Below are 13536 nucleotides of genomic sequence, written 5' to 3'. Positions count from 1 at the left end.
ATTTGTGGAAGTTCCTTCAAATTGTCTCCATTGTTCAGGACAAACAAAGCAGGATGGAACCAACAAAGAGGCCACATTTCCATTCCAATTTCCATGTCAATTCGTACAATACTTGGTTTCATTAGCAATATAAAGGATTAAAAGCATTATGAACTGATTATCTCCAAATCTTTAACTTATGTTATTCCCAAATGACAGTGAACATCTTTTAATATAATTGCCAATGTTTGTGGATGACAAGAACATAGCTTGCTTTCTTCGTAGTACAATTAGCTGATTGCAAAGCCTGGGAGGCAAAGAGAAATGTTTTTAATCTTTGTTTATTAATTCCACAGTCTTAATTGTTCACTTTTCTACGGTGGCCCTGAAGTGCAAAACACAACAGCAAAAGAGAAAACACAACGGCAAAAGAGAAAACACAACGGTAAATCAAAAAACACAACGGCAAAAGAGAAAACACAACAGCAAAAGAGAAAACACAACGGCAAAAGAGAAAACACAACAGCAAAAGAGAAAACACAACGGCAAAAGAGAAAACACAACAGCAAAAGAGAAAACACAACGGCAAAAGAGAAAACACAACAGCAAAAGAGAAAACACAACAGCAAAAGAGAAAACACAACAGCAAAAGAGAAAACACAACGGCAAAAGAGAAAACACAACGGCAAAAGAGAAAACACAACAACAAAAGAGAAAACACAACGGCAAAAGAGAAAACAAAACGGCAAAAGAGAAAACACAACAGCAAAAGAGAAAACACAACGGCAAAAGAGAAAACACAACGGCAAAAGAGAAAACACAACAACAAAAGAGAAAACACAACGGCAAAAGAGAAAACACAACAACAAAAGAGAAAACACAACGGCAAAAGAGAAAACACAACGGCAAAAGAGAAAACAAAACAGCAAAAGAGAAAACACAACAGCAAAAGAGAAAACACAACGGCAAAAGAGAAAACACAACGGCAAATCAAAAAACACAACGGCAAATCAAAAAACACAACGGCAAAAGAGAAAACACAACGGTAAATCAAAAAACACAACAGCAAAAGAGAAAACACAACAGCAAAAGAGAAAACACAACGGCAAAAGAGAAAACACAACAGCAAAAGAGAAAACATAACAGCAAAAAAGAAAACACAATGGCAAAAGAGAAAACACAACAGCAAAAGAGAAAACACAACGGCAAAAGAGAAAACAACAGCAAAAGAGAAAACACAACAGCAAAAGAGAAACCACAACGGCAAAAGAGAAAACACAACGGCAAAAGAGAAAACACAACGGCAAAAGAGAAAACACAACGGCAAAAGAGAAAACACAACGGCAAAAGAGAAAACACAACGGCAAAAGAGAAAACACAACGGCAAAAGAGAAAACACAACGGCAAAAGAGAAACCACAACGGCAAAAGAGAAAACACAACGGCAAAAGAGAAAACACAACAGCAAAAGAGAAAACACAACGGCAAAAGAGAAAACACAACGGCAAAAGAGAAAACACAACAGCAAAAGAGAAAACACAACAACAAAAGAGAAAACACAACAGCAAAAGAGAAAACACAACAGCAAAAGAGAAAACACAACGGCAAAAGAGAAAACACAACGGCAAAAGAGAAAACACAACAGCAAAAGAGAAAACACAACAGCAAAAGAGAAAACAACAGCAAAAGAGAAAACACAACAGCAAAAGAGAAAACACAACGGCAAAAGAGAAAACACAACGGCTAAAGAGAAAACACAACGGCTAAAGAGAAAACACAACAACAAAAGAGAAAACACAACAGCAAAAGAGAAAACACAACGGCAAAAGATAAAACACAACGGCAAAAGAGAAAACAACAGCAAAAGAGAAAACACAACAGCAAAAGAGAAAACACAACGGCAAAAGAGAAAACACAACAGCAAAAGAGAAAACACAACAGCAAAAGAGAAAACAACAGCAAAAGAGAAAACACAACAGCAAAAGAGAAAACACAACGGCAAAAGAGAAAACACAACGGCAAAAGAGAAAACACAACAACAAAAGAGAAAACACAACAGCAAAAGAGAAAACACAACGGCAAAAGAGAAAACACAACAGCAAAAGAGAAAATACAACGGCAAAAGAGAAACCACAACGGCAAAAGAGAAAACACAACAGCAAAAGAGAAAACACAACGGCAAAAAAGAAAACACAACGGCAAAAGAGAAAACACAACAGCAAAAGAGAAAACACAACGGCAAAAGAGAAAACACAACGGCATTAACCAAAACGGAAAAGGTAGATACCCTCGGGCAAAATAAATTGTCGCTGATTGGACTGGTGGTGGTCCGTGCTTTAAACCGGAAAGACTATGGTTTACATGTTTTCAAAATATAAGCGCTGCTAGTGACAACGTACACACTGCTATTAAAGAATACTATATTAAAAAATAAATAATAATGAACTCATATGATGATGGTGGCCTTAACTTTTTAGACTTTAACACTTCAAATAATACTTTCAAAATAAATTGGTATTTATAAACAATTTATCAAGAACCCATCTTCAATTTGGAACTTCATACTAAATGTTATTTTCTCTAAATTAGAAGGCCTAAATTTCTTTTTACTTTGTAATAATAATGTTGAAAAAAATCCACATAAAACTATCCTTCTTTCATAAATAGCTTCTTTCTTGGTCAATGAGCTACAAAATTGTTTTCCCCACATAGATACTACATATGGAACAATATTGGTATGAAGTTCCAAATTGAAGATGGGTTCTTGATACATTGTTTAAACCAATTTATTTTTTATTTTAAATATATTTAAGTGTTATTTAAAGTGTAAAAGTCTAAAATGTTAAGGCCGCCATTATCATATGAGTTCAATATTAAACATTTTTTAATATAGTGGTTTTTGTTCCACCATATAAAGTTTAATAACATCTTGTCAATATCTTTTGAGATCTTTTTGTTAACATCGAGAGATAAAGCAGCATGTAAGACGGGATATTTACATCTAAATATTCTTTAATAGCAGCCTGTACGTTGTCACTAGGAGCGCTTTTATTTTGAAAACATGTAAACAATAGTCTTTCCGGTTTAAAGCACGGACCACCACCAGTCCAATCAGCGACAATTTATTTTGCCTGAGGGTACCTACCCTTTCCGTTTTGGTTTATGTCGTTGTGTTTTCTCTTTTGCTGTTGTGTTTTCTCTTTTGCTGTTGTGTTTTCTCTTTTGCCGTTGTGTTTTTTGATTTGCCGTTGTGTTTTCTCTTTTGCCGTTGTGTTTTTTTATTTGCTGTTGTGTTTTCTCTTTTGCCGTTGTGTTTTTTGATTTGCCGTTGTGTTTTCTCTTTTGTTGTTGTGTTTTTTGATTTGCCGTTGTGTTTTCTCTTTTGCTGTTGTGTTTTGCACTTCAGGGCCACCATACTTTTCTTCATAAGTTTTAAGTGAATTATGAATTACTATAATGGCTGTAATATGACATTTAAAAAATATACAATAATAATAATAATAATAATAATAATAATAATAATAATAATAATTAATTAACAACTAAAACTGTATGATCTTGGCATGGATGACTTTTGTCATAGTGTTACATTTAAACACTGTGTACTGAAATGAATGCATTAGGTGTATCTAAATGCATCTGACCTTGGATAATATTGAGGTTGATTTATTTCTTTCAAACAGAAATAGTAAAAGAGGTGGGAGAAGGGATGGAAGATGAGGGTTGGGCACAATGGTGATAAACCATCACCCTTGCAGTTAAACAGGTGTAGGGGTCAGGGGGTCAGAGGACTGGAAACGATGAATGAGTAGATTAGGAAGAAGTGCTGATTTTGCTTTGTTTCCAGGAGAGTCTATCAGGCTTTGGTACACCTGCTTGACTCATTTACCTTTTAATACCTGCTCAACTTTCAAGAGATGTTGAGATACATGGAAAAGATGAGGAGCTGTGGTGGCAGAAATGATATTTTATGTAGTTTTGTTTCACTTCCACTTGGCTTCTAAACACCAAAGTACCGTGATTTCCTTTTCAAGGTTCCTATGCCTTTCTCCTTAGATTCTTTCTTCCTCTTCGTCCAGATCTCGCCTCTATCCACCTCCCTCTTTCCACTCATAAAATCTGTTTGCTTATATTTGCCTCTTGGCATCTCAACAGCGCTGCATACCAGGAGGGTGAGTTATGGGAAATGTTGTCTCCCACACTACACAGTCTTAAGCTAGGTTGATTTTTTTGGGACTTTACAGTAGTAATCATGAAATTTTCTTCAATTGATTTAATCACAGAATCTTGAACAGCTTTGCTTTTTGAGTGCTCCCCCTTTTTGTATTTTACAGGACTCAAAAAGCACCTGTCGACGACATCAGACTTATTTTCTATCCTCTAAAATGCAGCGTTTCCTCTAAACATTTTGATCTAGAGAATGCCTGGCAGGATAGGTTCATTTGCGCAGCAGGGTTAAGAAGACGGCTTCACCTTGAAAGGTCACGCTCCAGAGACAAGGAAACTACAAAAAGCAATTAAAAATATTGATGGAACTTCAATAGCTCTTAAACAGCGCTGCCAGACACCTCAGGGCCAGAACCACATAATTTTTTTTTTTTCATCTAACGCTCCCCATTTCACAATTTCTTTGTTTAACATCAGAGTTCATTATCATTACCAACTGACTGTTTGAATGAAAAAAGAAAAACATGTCAAATGTATCTACAGCCTCGCAAGGCATGTGGCCAAGACACTAAGAAGATGAAGCTGACAATGATATAAACTGAAGTTTATCCAATCACAGCCAGCTCATTAGCCCTCTAAGTGGTCAAATATCTACGTCCAACGATGTAACAGTGTGTGTCTGCTTATGAAATGATCTCAAATAAGCCAGAGAGTCATCATTGAATATGTGCGACATCCGATGTGCAATCACAAATTAAATCACCCTTTCAAAAGACTGTCGTCTAAATGGCAAAACTTAAAATCAGAGAGGGGACAGGGAAGGGATGAGGCTGCTGCTCCCTGTGAAGCAGGAGAAGGTTGTTTTCATGAATCCTTCCTGCAGTGTTCAGCCAGTGACTCTCTAAATCACTGATTTACAACACACAGCGTCCTCGGCTGATGTTTGAATTTACGCAAGGTTTGAATTGCTGTCGCTGTAAAAGGACAGTGTAAAGAGAGATAGCTGGTGCACTAAAACAGCCCACAAAAATTAATGACTTACCTTTGCACTGGTTAGTGTTCTTATCCAGGATGGCCTTGGTTGACACTATTTTTCCATACCTGTAAAGACAGAGAAATTGAATTTAGTCTTTTTAACCCACAAGACCTTTGGCTGCTCGGGTAGTTCAATGAGTTCATCATCATATGGTTTAAGTAGATGTCTCTCTGCCATTTACTTGCAACAGGCAATTTGCAGAGTCACGCAAATGTCAAAAACCATTGGAAAGAGAAATCACTCGGGGTTAATAATGTTATGTGTATGGTTGACTTCAAATGAGTGCGCGAGTCTCTGACATTTCAGAGAGTCATTGGACATTTTCAAAAGGTCCGACAGCATACAAATGCAGTAAATGGTGTTTTATCTTTGTGTAGTGTACGACACATTTAATTCTGTTTCATTTCTTTATCTGAAAACTGTAAAATACCCCAAAAGCACAATGACTTAAAGGAAAAATAATATAATGTGCTAGTGACCTTTCGAGGCTTTACTGGTGTAAGCTTTCAGAGTAGGTCTAATTTTTTTTTCGATTTTGATTCTTTATGCTAAGCTCACAGCTAATGTCTCTTTGATGTGACATAAATGGCTTTTTTTTCTAAAAATGGGAAAATGCTCCAAAATAAAAAATAAAAAAAGGCAATTTAAGCTGGGGTTGTTCATAATGTTCTGGCTTATGAGTGAACAAAATTAAGTGTAGCAATCTTCTCATATGGCTCTCAGAAAGATGGACGAGGGGAGGGGGTAATGTGGTACACACATGCAACATGTTTTCCGTCTTCGTCTAAATAATCCCACAGAGGGGAACGTTTTCTCAAAAAAGTTCATTGGTTTTCATAAATTCTATCTCTGGTGGTCTTTTCTGAAGCTCAAAGCATCTTTTCCAGTTAAATTAAATTCAATCCCTCAGAAAAATAAGGGGTAATGTACTGCAGTGTGGAGTAGGGAGACCTAAAAAAAAATCCCCTCTGGCAAGTATCCCAGCATGCAAGAATCTAAATGCTTTTTGGAAAAGCTTGAAATCCTTCATGGGAAAGTTTTGTGTGTTTAGCATCATCATCCTGCTGTAAAGGCAATCCTTTTTTAGACTTTTCTCCCAGAATATCCTTCAATTTAACTGAATCCATTGCTTCCTGTTCCAGTGAAACGTTCACCATGCCAGCGACTGTGAACAAGACACCCCTTAACAAGGTTAAAACAAAACTTTTATGATCATTATTATTGAAAGGTTTTATTTAGAGCTCCAAAATTCATCAGACTTGTTCATAAGTTAATTTGCAAACTTTGAATGGTGATGAGGATGACTTATCCATGAACCCCGTGTTGTGGCAGAACAGAACCTTAGGTCTTTTGCTGTCAAACAAGGGTTTTTAATTCATCTCTTTAGCAATCCTATGAACATATACATTTGTATGTTTTCAAATGAACCTCCGTCGCTCCTGTAAAATGAAAAGCAGTTTTCAAATAAACTATTTGAAAGGTGTTGGCTTCTTATGGCCCTCTCCTCTTTGAGAGCGTCTTTACTTTCATTGTGTTACAGTAATAAGCTGTTCAGAGGAGCCCATGGGTGAATGCTGGATTTTTGACCATGAGTGCCCAAACTTTCACATGCCATTGTAATACAATTCTTGACTCCAGAACTCTGACTAATGGACTGCTATGAAAATTTCTGATAAGAAAGACAAACCTCACAGACTGAATGACAGTGAGTTATTCTATCTGCTTGTCTCAGCTAAAACGGCAAAATCCTGCATTGTTTGCAGAGTGAGAAGCGCTGTAGAGGGAGTTCCAATCTACATGTGTGGATAAACTGTGCGTATCTCTATATTTTTGTGTGCATGTAGCTGTTGGTACAATTACATGTGCGATAGATGCATAGATGTAGAGATTCAGCGAGAACAATTCCCTGTGTGTCTAATGTGCATCACAATGAGTGAACAGAGGATAAACAGCCACCTCACACACACAAGCATTCTGTAGGGAAGAAGCAGTGGTGCATCCCGGCCCATATTTCACCAGCAGGGGATAATTGTGCCATTTCTCAACGAGTGCCGGAGACTCTATTTACTGCATGCTGCGGTGGGATGGGTGGTGGATATGAACTGATGAGTTCCGAGAGGGGAACTACCAGCTCAGACATACAAACACTAATACAAATACCACAGAAGTGTATTCACACACACACAAATATGTACATACAGAGAAAGCACTCACCAATCAGTGAATTGTCTCCCTTCAGCAGATAAAATGGGTCATTTTAACTATAGGGATCCATAATCTACTGCAACAGAGAAGGCCTGAGGTGCCATGTTTGTTCATACTGAGATACTCTTAAGCATAAGTACACAATAGAAACATGGAACAAGAGTGTTCATTTGATTAGAGAACAATCAGAGCAACTGCAGCACTTCAGAATTGACTGAGATACAAACAACACAAGAACTTACAAGAAAAGAATTGACAGTGAGGTTAAACCTGCCATCACAACTCTGATACATTCATAGCACAATAAAGGCACACGTATGGTATAACTGTTGAGGAAATGCAATAGATTACCTATAAATCAATCTAGATGAGAACAATTCCTCAGTCTCATCACGTTCTACCATTAAATGAACAAGAAATTATTATGAAAAACCTAATGCAGTCTCTACAAACACCTACATGACACATGATTTAAGAGATGCAAATAAACCAGAATCATTTCAGTCATATATGGACAGTGAGTTGATTTAGAGCCCTAATGTATAACCAATAAGGAAAATTGTCTGTTTATTTGCACACAGGTGTCTTCTCTCCCTCAGTGCTTTAGCTAAAATGTTGCTTTCAGTCTGGGAAGCAGTTAAAAAGCTCTGTGCTTTTGGCACAATGTAGGGGAAAGTTCTCATTAAAACTTTGTTTGGACTCCATAGAAGCAGGAAACGGTAGCTTTCCGATGCCAACTCATCATTGCTTGCCTCATTAAATGTTAAAGATGGCTCATCAATGCATCCTATCTGCTGCCCAAATCCACAGCACAAAGACACTGCAGGGAGATGAAAAGGCAAGGAGGAAGGAGCCAGCTCCGTGCCCATAATGGAGACGTGTTGGGTACAGATAGATGATGTGATCAGTAAGTTCATGGTTGTGGTGTGTGTGTGTGTGTGTGTGTGGGGCTGTGGATGACCCTGCTGGAGGCTCCTTCCCCTCACTGCCAGACAGGCCTGGGGAGGCTTTGATGTGACAGAGGCAGTCCCTGTGAAGAGCAGGTTTAACACTGATGCTGTGGCCAGGATGCAGAGCCTGTCTCCACTAATCCTATTTCAATCACTCTTGCAGCCTCTTATCTCTGACTCCGCTGGCCTTCTGCCCTCCCTCTCATCACAAATCTTCTCCTCTCTCTTGTTGTCTTTCTGCCTCTTCTTCTCCAAATGTATCCTATTTTCCATTTTTCTTTTCTATATTGTATCCTTAATTTCTTTCCTTGTATCCCTCTTTTCCTTCTTGCTGCTAATAGGAATCCTGTGGCAATTATTCTGATGCAATATAGGATCAACCCCAAGAATATGCCAGAAATGTAACCTCTTATGAAATAAAATTGAGGCTTTAAGAGCTATTTTAAGCTGATGAAAATGTACAAATTGTGGTGGTTGTAAAACATGTCAGACGTTTGACAGCTGCCTGGGCACTGAAATGCGATAAAACTGAAGCTCAGCCTGAAAGCTCAGCCACACTTAAAGAGAGAAGCTGCATGTGCAAAAGTGACAATCCCAGCACGGCTTTTCTTTCTTCCCTCACTGTTTTAGTGGATGAAAGGATCCAGGCATATTCCATTTTTGTCATCAGGGATGGGAAGCTGAAGTGGCTCTGCTGTAACTGGGCAGTTAGAGAGTTGGCCAGAACCATAGCACGTCACTGTGGTGTTGCAGGTCCGTAGGAAAGCACAGTGTTGGAAAAGGTTCATGGACCACCCAAGTGTTGTGCTCATACCTTGGTCTGGGCCTCTGGATGCACTCTCCAAAGGTCTGTGATTCTGTGATCTTGATGTTTATCTTTTCTTATGTGCTGAGATAAACTGTGATAAAGTGTACTTTAGTTCACCTCCGCATGCAGATGGAGACTTAAATACTTAAATATATTCACAATTTGTGTAAAATGATTCCCACTCCCACAAAGAGACTGAAACATGAGGATTATGGTTAACTTTACTGTTATCAGCTGTGAAATTAAAAAGCAAAGCAGAAAACTCCGCTTCTGGACTGTTCAGCACCTTTGGAGCACCTGTGCAGGGAGCTGGTGCAGGTGCACGCTATGGAAAACAATAACTGCACTTTATCACCTCTTGTAGAACTTTACAGGAAATAATTAGCAGGCTGTAGATACAGTGGCTTAAAAAGAAAAGGCAGCATACTAAGAGTTCTTCTTCTCTAGGAGCAGGTGCAGCACATACCCGCCATCCAGATGTACTTTTTGTTCTGTGGAGAACACGTTACCGTGAAGGGTTTCATAAGCTTAGAACGATCACTGTGTTATTAAGAAAAAAGCGTAATGACTATATTAGTAACCCCAGTGCTAAGCAGCAGTCAAATATATAATTTCAAACGATCTCCTACCAACAGACAACTGTGACTACTATGAGCGGACCAAACAGTAATAAGTTTTTAGATTGAGCTACGTTACAGTAAATTCTAGCAGTAATAGTTTTAGACTGAGGAACAGCTGCAGGCAAAGAACAGGTTACAACATTCTGCTGTATTTTTGTCTCTGGATGTGAAGTGAGGATGGCCGTGTCCCAGAAATTTGCTAATCATTGGTAGACAGAAAAATAAACAGCCAAATATCATTGTCCTTCTTGTTTAGTTTTTTTTTTTCTTTAATAGAAATACCAGTAATAATATTTGCACATAGAGTAAAGATTCCACTTATTGCGGATGGGTAAAAAAAACACACACACACACACACACACACACACACACACACACACATTTCCTTAATTCTTATGATTTTCGCTGACAGATAAGTCCCAAGATAGATAAGTAGAGATAAGGACCCAAATACACAGTTAATGACAGAAAACTACATAAAAGAGAACAAAGTGGCCCAAATATACAGTGAAAAACTTATTTGAGTGTGCATACATGCGTGCCTTGTCACTGACTGTCAGAACCTCCCTGTTACATAAAAGCACTGTGTGGCAGCTGCCTCTGACTGCCACACTATGTTGAAGCTAAAGCGTCTCACAGCTTGCACGTCAGACCGAGGTCAGGCCTCCTAGGCACACTTTGGGAAGAGATATTAGACAGATGCCTCTGTGAAATGGTTGACTGAAAATGGGCTTGGATGCAGCTTAAACTAAAAAAATATCTCTATGTTCTTTATTGCTAAAGTTTTCCACTGTGAGTGCTGAGGAAAAACTAAACTACCAAACTGACTGGAGTTTTAAGGACGAAAATCGCAAACTGTTTCTTCAAGTGTGGACTTTAAGAAGTACTGTAAACAGCTCTCAAAACAGGGTCAGAGTACCTTCATAGCATGAGTGCATTTGAGAAATCTATTTGCTTTGGTACAATAGGAACTGAATGTAGAATTGATTTTAAGTAGCTGGCAAATTGGTAATTCTTTTTCTATTGTAAAATTCTAAAAAGGTAACTTTATGGTTAGGATGGAGATTTCTATTGAATAAAACTACAAAAATATTAAATAAACCGATGGATAAAAACAGAAAAAAGCCCAAAAGGAATTAAAACAGAAGAAATCTTGGGACAGAAAAATAGAGTTGGTATAAAGATGCACAGATAGAGACAGAAAGAAAAAGAGCTAAATCTTCCTGATGGACAGTATCTGGTTTATGACCGACATGTGACCGTGTGTCCTGGTCCTTTTAGATACCTGGATATGGTCTTATCCTGGGATTGAGAAAACTGGATATTCAAGCAGGTGTAGAACCAAGAAATTCTGGCTTGGTAGCATCTTATTCACCTTATTATTTTTCTGCTCGTATAGAGATGAGAACATTGACAGAACAGTACACACCATATCCCACATAGTATCACAATATGGGTACTAATGGAACATGTAATGTAATCAAACATGGAACATGTATAGAGGTGGTAACACATTTTAGCAGCTGAGTGCATTGACAAACAAAGAGAAATTGCATTAAATCTAAATAGTATGCTGTAAGTGTGTATACTTTAATTCTATACTATGATCCTTGTGAAAAGGACAAGGGCGTGAAAATCTTTCACCACACTAAAAACTACAAAATTATGCTTTGTGTTGGCAAAAAGGGGTAGCAATAAATCAAAAAGCCTCAACAAATTGGATAATTCCTTTCCTGGCTTCAGTACACATCTTTTCTTGGCAGAATTTCACTTTGTTCTTCTAGGTGCAGGGATTCCCCTGCGTTTTGTTGGCAGATTTGCCATAAACTGGCAAATGTTTACTTCCATACCCTTAACGGCTGGAAGCGTGAGAATCATCTTGGAATGAAAAGATAATCCAGCCTGAAGTGGTTGTTCTTTCTTTTTGCCTCTTCTTCTGCTTCAGCAAATGACAACATCATAGGAATACTAGAAAATTGATAAATCAGTCAATAATTGCAATGCAATGTTTAATATGAGGGTTGATAAAAAGAAGAAAAACATTAGAATCAACGTACAATCCAAAGTCCATTCATTTTCAACAGAACTGAGTAACTACAGCATTTTGGCTAATGTGTGTCATCATTGCCATCTGTTAAAATTGGCTGTGGTCTCATACACTTTGTGGTCACTTGCCGTCATCAACTATTCTGATTCCAATTTTTCCTTATTTCCCTACTGATGTGGATCATTTGTATAAACATTATTTTTACCTGCAGACTCTGAAATATGACAGGTTAATTAAAACCATTCAAACTCGCCCAACTCGCTGAAAAATTGTAATGGATCACTGCTGCAACCAGCGATATAGCCCCAAGGCTTCGGTTAGGTCATTTATAAAGAAAAAAGGTTTGATTCAAGTTTTTTTTTGGCACGAGTTCAGAATACATTGTTGGAGAGCTACATCTGTAATAATTCATTTTCAATAAAAGGAATGTTTTTTTAATACAGATAATCAGGGAAATTTTTCCCCCAATTTAGTCTATGTCACTGGATCAAAATACCTCAGTGGATCCATTGGTATTTCAATTGCAATGTAAATTTCACCTGAATGATGAATCACCTTTCTTTTTCATTGTTTAACTGATAGAAAATTCAAAATGATATATTTCAGAAGAAATGGAATTCATCTACGATGCATTTACCTCTTCTGCTGCTACCTGTAATTGACCACACTTTTAAGTCTACTATCCCAATAGAATCTTATCAAAGTATAGATCGTATGGTAACTGTGGACAAAGCCAAGCCAGGTGCTGGAAATATCAATGCTAAGCTAATCTAACTGGCTTCTGGCTGAACCTGACTGTGGCTGAACCTGGGAGTGGTCTAAAAATGTCCATTTAATCTGGGTAAAAAACATTGTAAATGCATTTATTAGGGAAGGGCCAATTGATGATTGAAGTGGGGCTTGCAATATGCTTGTGCAATCTATTATTAATAGTAATGCAACATGTTGCTCAGCCTTGTCCTGCAGCTTAGCTACTGTGCTTCGTCTAGTTGCATAGAAGTAAAGAAAGTTTATATTTGACAAAAGAAAGAAAAATTTGTTGATTTGGTTGCACAAATAAATTGCAGAGATTTGGAAGGGAAAAAAAAATGGTAAAGCGAGAGATTAAACCACTGACTCTCTGAACGCTGGGTCACAGCACCCCGATCCAACAACACAGTTTATGTGTGTTTCTCTTCTGTGTAAAAAAGAATCAAAGTAAAACTGAGGAGTCAGAATTGTCCTTGAAACAAACCGCCTCCCGTCATTGTTGGCAGAGGAGCTTCACTGTTATTATCATAAACTAGTTTAGCAGACATATCTCAACACTGAAATGTATTTTCCCCAAACCTTTCTTTTTCTGTCTTTTCTTCTTTTGGCTGCTCTCGTTAGAGGTCACCGTGGATCAGCCATTTCCACTTAGTAACCAAAATCTCTCTTGTAACATCCATGGGATCTGAGCTGGTGTGTCCAGGAGTAGCTGTGGAATTGTGTGTCCTGCTCATTTGACCCCATCGCCCATCTGGACACAAACCAGAGCACAGATGATATAAAGAATTTGCAAGTGAATCTACAGTAGCGGATATGGGTGGATTAAGAGAGACGTTCACCACGGAGGCCAAACCCAAAGAGAGCTTCCGACCGAGCCTGGGAAAGTGAACAACAGATTGGTAGTGTGGGACATCTGAGAGTCTGCATCAAGAAAAGACAAGAGCCACTGTCCGTGACAACAGGAAGCGTTCGGAT

The 13536-nt window shown here is 38.1% G+C and overlaps 1 protein-coding gene across 5 annotated transcripts in view; it reads right to left on the bottom strand.

The window, feature by feature from the left end:
• LOC142367399 (RNA-binding motif, single-stranded-interacting protein 3) overlaps positions 1-13536 on the bottom strand; it is a 290810-nt gene that overhangs the window by 142459 nt on the left and 134815 nt on the right. For all 5 annotated transcript variants that reach the window (XM_075449363.1, XM_075449359.1, XM_075449362.1 and 2 more), the window contains one exon: positions 5188-5246. In XM_075449363.1, coding sequence (XP_075305478.1) covers positions 5188-5246 — 59 coding nt within the window. The remainder of the gene's footprint in view (positions 1-5187; positions 5247-13536) is intronic.

This window comes from Odontesthes bonariensis, chromosome 18 (genome assembly GCF_027942865.1).
Source record: "Odontesthes bonariensis isolate fOdoBon6 chromosome 18, fOdoBon6.hap1, whole genome shotgun sequence".
In the NCBI taxonomy this organism is placed as follows: domain Eukaryota; kingdom Metazoa; phylum Chordata; class Actinopteri; order Atheriniformes; family Atherinopsidae; genus Odontesthes; species Odontesthes bonariensis.
Note: the sequence above shows the minus strand (reverse complement) of the source record. Positions and strands in the feature narration are given on the sequence as shown.